This window comes from Nyctibius grandis, chromosome 6 (genome assembly GCF_013368605.1).
Source record: "Nyctibius grandis isolate bNycGra1 chromosome 6, bNycGra1.pri, whole genome shotgun sequence".
NCBI classification, from domain to species: Eukaryota; Metazoa; Chordata; class Aves; order Nyctibiiformes; family Nyctibiidae; genus Nyctibius; species Nyctibius grandis.
In genome coordinates this window covers 47,015,434-47,028,063 of record NC_090663.1, presented here as the reverse complement: position 1 = coordinate 47,028,063, position 12,630 = coordinate 47,015,434, and the positions used below count along the sequence as shown (strand labels likewise).

Genomic DNA, 12,630 nt, shown 5'->3' with positions numbered 1-12,630 from the left:
ACAGTGTCTGGTTCATTGCCTCCAAATCTCCGTCCTGTCACTGCTGCCTCAGCTGCAGCCTTCTGGTAAATCTCAGCCATTGAAACCTGTAACTGGCAGGTCCAGGAAGAAGGCAAATTTCTGCCATTGGCTCTTGCTATAGTTTTCTATCTGTGAAGGTAAAAACCACAGCAGTCAAATCGCTTTTCAGTTGTATTTTTCACAGGCTAACCGGATTATATCATGTCCTCTGCGGTAAGGCATTTCCTTTATTTCTCCAATCAGTTCTGTAGCTTGTCCCTGAATTTCTGATGTCTTGTTTCAGCTGTACGTACCAGAACTGTGTGTCCAGATCATTCTAATACCACCTTGGTGGTGTAATCACATCCTTCCTCTTAACAACTGTCCTTCTGTCTAAACATTCAAAGATAAAATTAGCTGTTCTGCAGCATTGCTCTGGAAAATATAGTCAAGTTACCCATCTATTGTCATCTCTAGATGCTTCTAGCAATACTGCTTGCCAGGCTGTTACAAGTGTGCTTTATATCTCTTGCTCTTAAGTGTAATTTGCAATTTGCTGCTCTGAAATACTTAAATGTGCTCAACTTACCAAGTACTCTTACTCACATTCCGGAGCTGCTATATCCTTATTATTCACCATCTTGGTCATTTGCAAATGTTAATTAGTTTTGATTCACATTTATGTAATCACTGAATAAATTAGCCCCCGGACCTGAAATACCAGTCCCTGTGGAAGACCAGAAGAATGCTCCTGTGTCACGGACATCCTGTTAGCTAATGACTCACTGCTTTTAAAAAACCCCGTCAGCCAGTTTCACGGACTCTCAAAATGATCCTGCATGGTGGTTTTTCTGTGTGAGTGTTTGGCAGTAGAGCCAGCATTGGAGTTCAGTGTCCAGGACTTAGTATTACCCCAGGAGTAGTGATGACTCCTGCGATCTGAAACAAGGGGCAGAAATAAGCCACTGCCATTTGTGTAAGTGTGCAGTGTGTAAGTGTGAATGTCACATACATTTTGTATGAAATTTGAGTTGCAGTCTACAAAGAGACTGTGTGCAGAATTGTTACATGTGTAAGATGTTCATCACCTCAACAAGAGCACAGTAAGCTCTTAAATACCCGATAGGGTTGAGTTTCAGTAATGTGGGTGAGTCATCTAACAGGTGGAGACAATAAAAGATTCAGTCTTGCAATACATAACTGAAAGGTGCTTTTATTTCCTTCCTGTCTCTGTAACCTCCTGCAAAACTGCCTCATCTGTATTTGGATTTTAAAAAATCCATTCGTTATTTATGTTTCCTTTGACCTGCATTATGTTAAGCCTGTTCTGAAGGTACTGGGAAAGCTGTGACTTTCTGTATCCCAGCCCTGTTTTGCAGGCGTCCAAGAGATAGAGCCACTGATTTGTGCAAGACATTTTGGAGGCTGGTAACAGAAGCTTCTGTCTTGAAGACATAGCTTCAAGTGACCAGAGCTGCCAGGTATAGTATGTGTGCATAATCAGCATTCAAGTAAGTTTTGTAAAAGCTTCTTACATCTCACAAGTTACTTCTACCTACTTGCCTGGTAATTTGTCAACACTGAGATCAGCTGCTTGCTTTTTTAAATTGATTGGAGCTATTCTATTCCTATCATTAATTTCTTAACTGAAACCTTTACCTGGTTTTCTGTGGTTTTACCTGGTCTTTTAGAACATATATGGTCTATAGCTGTTTTTTCTGAATAGCTGCATAAATACCCTAATTAGTCTTTCAGAATTTTTCCAAGGCTTGAAAACGCAATATAACTTTGGCTAAATGTGGCCCTCCTCAGAGAGGGGCTTGAAGACCAAGTAGTGATTCGGTCTTGTTGATCTGAACGTGCTTCTCCCTCAGGCATTATGTTCATCATCCTACTTGCTTGCTCTACGTTAGAAAACACTGTCTTCCTCATGCAGTGTAGTGCACCCTCTCACTTCTTTCCAAATATAAACCAGAGAAATTTACTGAATATTTCTGTGGCGTCATTATTAACAATACTTTGTAATTAATAATGTAAGTATCTGATCTCCATCACAGATTGTTTTTAGAATTTCTGTTGTTGCTAACGTGCTTCTATCGTTTCTAATGGACATAGCTTTAGGGTTCTTATTTGGGGTTATAAAATAGAAGAGTTGCCTCAGCCTGCTTGTCTTGCCACACAAAAAACTGCAGAGTTACTCAAGTCTTGTAAGCAGAAATCTGCGAGAGTGAGGGGTTTTGTCTTTTTTTTTTTTTTTTTTAAGATTATATATGCTTGCTTGTGAGTAATGGTTTGCTGAAAAAGATAGATGCAGGCAAGTCAAGGGTATTTAAGTTTGAGTCACATTCAGCAAATTGTTTTGGCCAAAAGAATGGAATGATATGTAAATATATATGAATATTATATATATATGTTTGTATACATATATTAGTCTATAAAAAGTATTTTTGTAAATGTCAATGAAGTTTTCTTCACCATTACCAAATTACTTAGACTGCATCTGTTAGCAGAACGTAATCTGTGTCATATACAGAGACATAAGAGAGAGGTAAACCAGATTTGAAATATACTGATCAGGATGTTTTCTGGACAGGGAGCACTTGAGCTTTACGCCCTGCTCTAATTAGTACTATTAGCTTACAAGGCCATACCCAGGCCATACCCTGGTTATGTGTGTAGCCTGGGAATGCCCTTGGGGTTAGAGTATTCCTCTGGCACCTTTTTCCGTAGTGCAAGGAAATTTGGCCTTTGCCTGGGATGAAAGCCGACATCTCTGAACTAAGGAAAATAGGAAGAGAGGTTGGATAGAAAGGAAGTCATTGATTTATTCTTCCTGCTCAGTTCTGTGAATGCTTCTAAGCTCTCTGAGAATCTAATCATTGTTTCTTAATTTCTTATTAAAAAGAGGTTAGTACATGTGAACTCAATATATTTGCTAGTATATAAAATGCACTGTTTTACGCAAGGTATGTATGTGCATGTGTTTTTATAAGTGCTCATTCTCGTAGGGATGGGGGGTTAATAAGTATGGAAATTAATGTAAATCTATTCAGATCTACTTGTGAGACTAATTTTGTGTAGTGGAATAATAATTCACTGCTTGAAGAAATGAAAAGAAATAGATGATTTCTGAGCCTACTTGTATCTTTTAGTGACATTGTATTTGGTGCAAATAAATTTGAAGGGAAGCCAAGGAGAACTGCTACACTGCACAAGGGTTTTTTGACTGATTAGAAAGTTCACCCAGAAAATGATACTGTAAGTCTAAAATCACAGCATCAGCTGATTTGTTTACTTTGTGTATAAGGCACAAGGGAAAGTGATCAAGAAAACAAGGAATATTTAGCCTGTGATGAATGTAGCTAACTGATAAAGGATGTGAATCTTTTGAATGCTAGGTCAGCTGCATTTGTTTGCAGTTCATTTTGGAGCTCTGAGTGCGTTGCACATATTGCACATAATTCTGAAGTGGTATGAAGTCATACATAAATTCATAATACAATTCATGCCGTTTGGGAGGAGAGAAGTCAGAGGGATGGCACTTCTGTGGTCCTAAATCTGAACAGTCCTCTTGGTACGAGAACACAATATATCAGGAAGTCTGTACATCCAAGTCTTGCAAAATGCTTGGAGCAAATTTGCATTGTCATGACCCCAGAGCTAATGTGATGTGATATGATAAGCATCTCCCGAAGTTTTCTAGCAGTAAGAACGGAGAGTTGAAGGCTCCGAGAAGTGCTCAGAAGGTGCCTTTGCACATGGTTGCATTCTTGTAACCCTAGAATTAAACTGGGTAGAGAAGCTTCTGAACCCAGTTGGCTTTGTAACATGGTAAGGACTAGGTGAGCTGACCTTTGGTTCTTGCTATGAAGAAACACATCAAATAATCCAGACTGACAGCCAGGACACTGAAAGATAACAAGTATAGGTCAATATAGATGAATAGATATGTAAGTATTTATATATAGTAGTTGCATTTTCAGGTCTGAGTTTCAGATGCTGGATGAGTTTCCAGGCTGGTGTATCACCAAGTGTCGATGAAGATGTTCTCCTAGGAGATGTTATTTCCATTATCTTCTTGGTTGGAACTAGACAACCAATAGTTTAGGAAAATATCCATAGGATCACAAAGGGGATGTTATACAGGCTGACCTTTTTAGATTAGAAGATCAGGGTAAAACATGTATTAAATTACTGGGGACAAGATTCTATTTGTAGAAGGAGGAATTGGATGTGTGATTTTCAAACTTTTGAACCTCTCAAAATTTTCCAGTGAGGCTTTGTGTCCTTTAAAGTAATTAAAAACAGCCTGATATGGAAGTTTCTCTTCAGCATTTAGCCCTTTGCTTTTATCGGTTGTCCTTTATAGGCTGTTTTGACATAGTCTAAACACCTATGCCAATAAAAACAGCTTGAAAAAACAGGTGGCTTCAGATGTCCTGTAGTGTCTGCGGTCTAGAAGAGACTGTGATTTATTGATATCTGGTGAACGGTTCCTCACAAGAGCATTCCCGTTGAACACAATGGGATTTGCTCTCTGAGTAAGTATTCTCAGTACCAGAAAGGAAGGCTTGCTTTTTATCCTTTGCGTTCTGTGATGCAGCAGAGCTACCTTATAGATGATGAGCAAAGCTACCTTACAGATGATTGTTTATGTTTTCCCTTTGAGGTCAATCAAATACATTGGTGTTACTCTGCAATAGTACTATTTGAATATTCCATGGAGCACTCTGTCTGTTCGCTTGGGTTTTTGCCGGTGGGTTCACTCGGTGGGACTGCACGAATGCCGCGCAGGATAAAAGTATTTCTTTAAATGAAATACAAAAAGCGATATGGCAATCGCGACCCCGGGATTCTTCCAGCGCTTTTCTCCGTCTGGTTCATGACAGCAGCTTCAGTGCCTTCCGCCCGCGCAGGCACCGCCGCCCTCGGCGGGGAGCTCTCCCTCCCGCCGCGGCCCGCGGAGACGGGCGGAGCGGCCGGTCCCTCCCCTCCGCCTCCGCCCGCCCCCCGCTCCCTCCCGTTCCCTCCCTCCCTCCCTCCTGCCGGGGCCGGCGGCAGCTGTGCGGCGGCGGGCAGCGGGGCGGGATGGCGGTGCGGGTGCTGCTGGCGCTCTGCGGGCTGCTCGTTGCCTGCCGGGCGGCGGCGGAACCGGGGGCCGGAGCGGGACCGGGGCCCGCCAGCCGGCGGCGGCGGCTGAGCGCCGAGGAGGGCATCTCCTTCGAGTACCACCGCTACGCCGAGCTGCGGGAGGCGCTGGTGGCCGTGTGGCTGCAGTGCCCCGCCATCAGCAGGATCTACACGGTGGGTCGCAGCGCCGAGGGCCGGGAGCTGCTGGTCATCGAGGTCTCCGACCGCCCCGGCGAGCATGAGCCCGGTAAGGGGGGCGGCGGCCCTCGCGATGCCCGCACCTGGCGGCAGGTAGCGGCGGGGCGGAGCGGGGCTGCTGCTGACCGGGGCCGCTGCACTGGGCCCGGGGTCCGGCAGCACCGGGCGGGAGCCGTCCCTAAAATGTTCGCTCTGTCAGCGGCATCGGCTGTCAGCGATCGCCTGCGCTCAGCGCGAAGCGTCTTTATGGCTCCGTCGTTGGGTTTAGCGCCCTGTTAAAGAGAGGACCGAGCTAAATCGCTGTGACGCGTCAGGAGGTGCAGCAGCAGCAGCAACGGGGAATGACCGCGCTCCCTTCTGCTCTGCAGGGAAGCACCTGGTGCAGATGTGCTGAAGGGGAAGGCGTTGGCCTCCGCGTTCCCTGGCACCAACCAAACTGGAGGGGAAAAAGCATTAGGTCCGAATGTGCCTGTGTGAGCTGTGTAACACGGGCAGGCTGCCTGCGGAAGCTGTGCCACCGCGGCACGCTACAGGCGTTTGCACAGATGTCTCAGGGTATGTGGTTACGTGTACCTGTGGTTTGAGACGTTTTTTATATAAGGGGATGTGACTGAATCTGTGCATTTGTTTTACACCTACGAGTGTGCATTCTTCACCATTTCCAATTTCAGAATTGATAGTATCACTCACGTCTGTCTGTGAAAAGGCTTAATCTTGAAAGCTGCTCAATACCTGAGGCCCAACCATAAGCCACTGCAGTCGTGTCTTTGCGTTTCTCTCGGTAGGTTACAGAACAGGCCTGGAAGTCTGATTTTTAGCTGGAGATGCAGATTCTGTGGGTCACTGGGGATTTGGTCTGTACAATTAGTGCTTAATGTTCTCATTTATGACCTCAATACAACCTTGCTTTGCATCCTCAAGGGACTTACATTTTTACTGACTGCATTAGGGCTACCAATAAAACTTAGAGATCATAGGATATTGGATGTAACAAAGACAGAAGAGGAAGGCAGGGTAGCAAAGCAATGTCTTGAAGTGAAAAATGTAAGAATGACAGTGAAATTTGAAAAATTTCTTTGTGGTTTCTTGCCATATTGATATGAAAGGTGGTCCTGAAGTTAAGAATCTATCACCACTATGTAATTTGCATGCTAGAATGATATGCAATTATTATCGTGACTTTGCGTTACTGTCAGGGGACAGTCGCTACAGCTCACTTATTTGGCACTGCTGTCAACCCAGCTGAAACAGGGAGAAAAAGAGTGCTCTATGCAGTCTGAGATGGGGCCGTGGCTCTTCCTAGAAATATGCTGCTTCTCCTGTTGGTGTCAGTGACGTGAGAAAGGGTTTGTCATTGAGCCCAAGCAAAAGAGAATCCAACTGTATATCAATGAGCAATAACAAACCTCAGAAAAGAAAATTTCCTGTGGGTTGCATCCACATACAAGCTACAGTGAATATCAAGCATTTCCTAGAACATGCTCGGTCCCTCACAAAGGGAGCCCTATAGACAAAAATGCCATTTGTTGTAATGTCCAAATCACATGTCAGGGAATGTGATGAGTCCTGGCAATCTCTAGGGGTGGATGCTGAAAATGCTGTTTTTTGCAGAGGATTAACCAGGGTTTGAACCAGAGCAAATTCATTGTTTTATTTAAATACTCAGTTTCATTCTGTGAGGTACTGAGCATTTCGCAAAAAGTGGAGAGCTGCTGCAGCTTTTGCTATCTGCAGTGGCACATGAGCGAAGGTCAGGGTCTTTTTAGGAAGGGCAACAATCCAGACCCCATGCCTAGTTATGGTTGTGTTCCTTGGGAATAATTGTAAAGGCACTGATAACGTCTCTGCTTCTTTGTTACAGAGCCTAAGTACCTATATATTATGCTAATAGTTGCGTTAGAGGTGTTTTCGTCTTAATAATGTGCCCTTTCTTCTACTGTGTAGTAAAAGGTAGCACTGTTTATTTTTATGTGAGCTTTTTTAAGTTGTGCAGTAAAAGAAGCGGAGCCTTGTACCAGCCTTGGCAGGAAATATGAGGCTAATTCTGCAGCTCGTACCTGAGGGGATCCTCACTCACTCTGAGCATCCACACTTAATTCCCAGGGCAACAGTAGGAGTAAGGGTGTTTTGTGTGATTAAAGCTTGCAGGATCAGGACCTGATTTATGATCATCTATTATTAAAAAATGATAGAGAGATTCACAGACACACACATACATGGAGTTATTTTTTCTTTTTTCACGACAGGCTAAGAAATTGTTATTCCTGAACATAACCTGTTCCTACAAGATGTCCTGAGTGTCACAGAGTTTATTTTAAAGTATACATAAATATAAATGAAATACATGCTGTGGCTTATAGGTTTACGGTCTGTAGAGAGCTCATGCTTCTAGAAGGTGAACAGGGATGATAACTGAATTATCTAGTGAGACGCTGTGAAAACGAACAAAAATGTTTTGTTCACTTAGTGAGCAAGTTGATGACAAAATAAATCAGGAAAGTGTCAGCAAAGCGTCAACAAAGACACTTTGTACTGAGTAAAGGGGCTTTGTACTGAGTAAATCAAATACTGCACATACGTTCATACGTTGCATAGTCACACAGTGTTGTCTGAATGCATTTGATTGTATGCAAGCATATAAATCAACTATTTTTAGAATGTCAGCTATTTTTGAAAAATAATTTGTAATATGTGTGCAATATTTGAAAAAAATGCACGAGAGAGAGGAAAATTTTAGAAACGTACTTTAGACTTCCAAAGCAACTGGAACAAATTGTTAAGGCCTCACCTTTTGCTGGAGTAAATATACATTATGAGGATTTTTTTTTTTGAAGTCTTGATACTGCATTGGAAACCAGAATGACTTGATATGAGCCAGTCTGGTTTCTTGTATAAGCATACAAAGTGTCTTGGCAAATCTTGGAAACTCAGATTAGTCACTTGGAAGCTGAGCACGGCCTTCGCTGAGCTCTTCCCAGGGATGTGCTAAATGCCAGAAGTGTGAGACTGCCTAAAGTTTCTAATCCTACATGAAATACTTGGAGAATGTGCTGGCTTGTCTGCAAACTTGAACACCACACCACCTGTGCTTCCCTTGTGGTTCATGTAGGAGTTTGTTCTAATATTTTGCAATTTTTTATTATGGCAGTGTAGAGGCTTGGTTAAGTGAGAAGGGGCACGATCTTGTGCCACTGAGCAGTCTGAGCAACCCAGGCTTTGAGCTTCGCAAGAGTTAAGTCCAGAGCTCTGAGTATGTAAATCCATAGACCAATCACAAGTGCGATCGGGGCGCGTGATTAGCATGTACTCAGGTTACCGCCTATATATTCGCGGCATGCTTTGCGAATAAACGAGAAACTTCCATACTCACATTGAGAGCGTGTCGTTTACTCCGGACCATCGCCCAGCACCTGCGAGCGCGCCCCCCCGTTTTTCCCCTTACTTCATGGCAGCAGTTCCTTTAGGCTGATACTGCACCTGTATGGGAGATTAGAGCTTGCAGTCACTGATGGAAAAGAAGCCCTTGAATAAGGACATGCAAAACCTGGAGCTGAAGATATTTGAACTTTAACAAACAGGTTTATACCACGGCAGCTGTTTCATGCAGATAACTTTTGAATCCATGGGGACTAGACAGTAAAGGCAGAGGAGGACTTGAATGAGTCCGTATCAGTGGTTAGGTGTAGAAGGTGTTGTATGAACCAAGACTGGAAGTGATCAAAACGTTTTGGAGTGGCTTTGATTACATGAGAAAATATAATTTTTTCCATGTGCTTCCCCAAAATTGGCAAAGTTGACAGAAGGTGGCAGATGGCAAGGTGAGATAAAGCAAGGAGAAAGAGATTGTGAGAAGATGATGATGCACCAAGAAAAAACAGAGGACAGTTGACAGTAAAGCACAGGTGATTTCTTGGTCAAAGTAAACAATATTTTGCCTTAATTCAGGTGCAGGAGAATACTGGCTAATCCTGAGAGAGGAAATAGGCTCTTGCTTTGGATATCTAATGTTCTGTTGAACAAACACCCAATGCATGCTGATCTCTTGAGGCTTTTTTTATTACCATAACTAAGCTCATTTGGGGCATAAGTTTATATTCTTTACTAGCAATGAAATATATTTAGAAATTATTAATGCCAAAAGCAGCTCCTCCACTGTTAATGCTCAGCCACTTGTTCAGGCATGCTGCCACTTCTGACTCGTTTGTACCATCGATTTTGGTGGTGCAAGACCAGTCCCCTCCGTTACCGCTTCACTTCAAACGTGAAAATGAAGCATTTTGACACTTTCGAGATTCCTAGGTTCGTTCTTTTTTCTTTACAAGAAAAAAATTGCAGGTAAAAATTTCTCTCAACTCCTACTTTTTAAAAATAAATTACTAAGATTCTATAGTGATTATTTTCCAATGTTTATTTTTGTGAAGAGGTCCTCAGAGTAAGCCTTATTAATTGACTGGTTACGCGTGTTGCAGATACAGGTTCTGAAAATTACTTTGCATCAAATGGAAGGGGGAGAGGATAGATGAAAATACAGATTTAGTGACAACAAAATTATTTGAAAATTTGTGACTTAAGTCAAATTGTTCATGCTAGGGAAGAGCAAACAAATCCAGAAAATACCAGAATAATGGCATTTTGGAAATAAAATAGTTAATGTTTTTTCAAAACGGCATTTAATTTAGAAGAGTTTTTAAATTTTAATGGTTTTATTGTTCATCCACTCACAAGCATCTTTAAAAATACTTCAAATAGAAGGAAAAGGTTTATCTGTAGTTGAGTGAGACATCTGATTCTCTATAAAATGTCATACTTTGGACTTATCAGTTTCGAACAACAACAAAACGTTGTGAGCTAGTGAGGCAGGAGCACACTGCACATGAGGTGAGCAGCACAGTTGTGACTTGGAGCATTTGCAGGACCCCGCGGGTGTGACTTCAGTTGATTTTATGAGGTGCAACTCAGCTACATTAATCCTTGGACCCATCACTTTATCAAAGACGCCACTTGGGACGGTGAGGAAATGGGTTGGGTGGGTCGGTGCTGGCACTGAGCCTAAATAAGCTGCTTGACTTCCCAAATTGCAGCTCCTGTACTGGCTCCTCAAAGTCGCCCAACCTGAGGCTCTCAGCTTCTCACACTCCAGCCCTGCAGCACTGGAGCCGTATTCTCCTGCAAAATAATTAAAGGATGACTAAAAGGGAAGTGAAAATCGTGCCTCGGCTCTATATTAATGAGTGGGGAAATCCAAGATCTCTCTGCTAATACAGAAACTGTACCTAGGTTGTTTTTTTTTTTCTGTCATTGAAGTGCTTCTTCATTCAGCTGTGGCACCAGCCACATATACTTCCTGTGATTGGAAATTGTGGTAAATAAAGCTGACAAATTCACAAGGAAAAAAAGTTCTTGCTCGTAATGTTTGTATTTCACTGTTGCACAAAACACATTTTAAAATATTTTTTAAATTATTACAACTTAAATGACTCTGCAGCCGTTCCAGAGAACCACGAGCAAGTGCTGCTCTTTGAAAAAGAAACAGCAGCAGCGAGAAGAAATAAACGTGTAGGAGGCTGCTGTCATTTCAGCCCAGTGTGGGCAGGAATCTGCTCTGCTGCCTTAGCCCAGGATGGGGGACACCACCCGATACCACCTGTGGGTCTTGTGGGCTGCCCCACTTCAGACGGGCGAACACAGCGCTGGGGTCGGCGGCAGGGCGTGTTAGTGGTGATGTCAGAAAGCAAGCAGCTCGTCTCTTGGTTATGGTGATGTCATCAGGTGCAGCCGGGCTAATTTTATCACACTCGATTTTCTAAAGCTTCTTTTCCTTACACTTGGAATTTGCAAGTATAAAATCTTGTGGGCTCTTTGATGGGCCCTATTAATATTTCCCAATTTTGCAGAGCATTAATGCCAATTGTATATGGCAAGAGCTTGTTATTAAATTTAGATATTAGAGAGCAAACCTAATTTTTGCATGCTTGATGTTTAAGCAAACGCCAGTTTTTATCAATGGCCACTCGTTTAGTGTTCCCTTTCAGAAGGGAGGTGTTGAAGGATGCAGGGCCGGTTGCTGGTAAACGTGAGTGCACTCAGTTCGTATTCGTCCAGCTGCATTGCGTGAAGGTAGGGGCTGTAAATGGGTGGGTATAAGCAAAACACTTTGTATCAGGAGTACAGGAGATGCTGTGATGGCCATGTTGTGCCGTCACATTTTTCTGTCAGCTGTGGTTCAGCTTCTCTCCTTCTCTCACGGCTTATGTTTGCAATCCTCTTTAAAGGGGAGCTGCTCTCCGGGCAGCAGGGTGGCAAGGAGCACCCGCAGTGCCAAACTGAGAGCACGAGCGGGGCAGCTGCTGGTGTCTCTACAGGGATGTATAAAATAAAATACAAAATAAAACGTGGTTGAACCTATTATCCATGTAGCCTTCTGCATTTGGATTTTTCTTTCCTTTGTGCATCAGGGAACAGATTTTTCTTTCAGAGCTTGTGAGGACGTTCTGGCTTTCCCATCAAACACCGCGGGGGACGTGCTACCAACTCGCCTCCTGGGAGTGCGAATCTGGGGCTGCTTGTACCCCCCTCCTCCTGCAGAAGACTGAGAGGCTGTAATTAACTTTCCAGCGAAGTCCCTTATGGGCTGTAGTGCCACTCAGGGTAGTCCTCCTGGAGTCTTCCAGCCAGGATTTGGCCTGGGGTAGTGTCTGGCAGCAGGATTTTAATGCTGCCTGCATTCAGAGCGGAATGCCCAGTGTCCTTCACAGGTTGTGTAGGTTGTGCGGGTCTTGGGAGGGCTGTAGGATTTGCTGGCAATAAGATGGCTGCCTTTATGTTCCGAGCGAGTTTTTTAAAAGCATCTGTTTTATTTTTAAGAGCCTTGAATAACTTCATATTTTTTGAGAATGTACTTCATAACAGCAGTTTTTTGAAAATAGATTTTTCTTCCTTAATATTTTCTTTCCTGAATAAATAATATTTCCTTAATATTTCTGATTTTGTCCTATCTCACTTTTAATGTTCAGCTAAAAATAGAGGTGTAGAGTACCAAGAGAAAAATGTGCTCACAAAACTCTGGTGGAAATCAAGGAGACGTGGGCACGTTTATAGATCACATTTGCAGCTCATTGTTAATGCCATTCACGTTCCCGTTGAAGTCAATGGAAATTCACAGTGAGTGTGGTTAGGCAGCTGTGCTAGGCAGTCTCTGCAGTGTTTCCTAGACGTACAATACCCTTATTCTAAATTGCTTCACTGGCTGAGGTGTTTAAAGACTTCCCTTTTTGTTAGATCATTTAAGAAAGGGTTAAGGGA

At 43.0% G+C, this 12,630-nt stretch overlaps 1 protein-coding gene across 1 annotated transcript in view; it reads left to right on the top strand.

The window, feature by feature from the left end:
* Positions 1–5,088: 5,088 nt before the first annotated feature.
* CPE (carboxypeptidase E) overlaps positions 5,089–12,630 on the top strand; it is a 75,806-nt gene continuing 68,264 nt past the window's right edge. The window contains exon 1 of the mRNA XM_068402927.1: positions 5,089–5,377. Within this exon, the coding sequence (XP_068259028.1) occupies positions 5,089–5,377 (289 nt within the window). The remainder of the gene's footprint in view (positions 5,378–12,630) is intronic.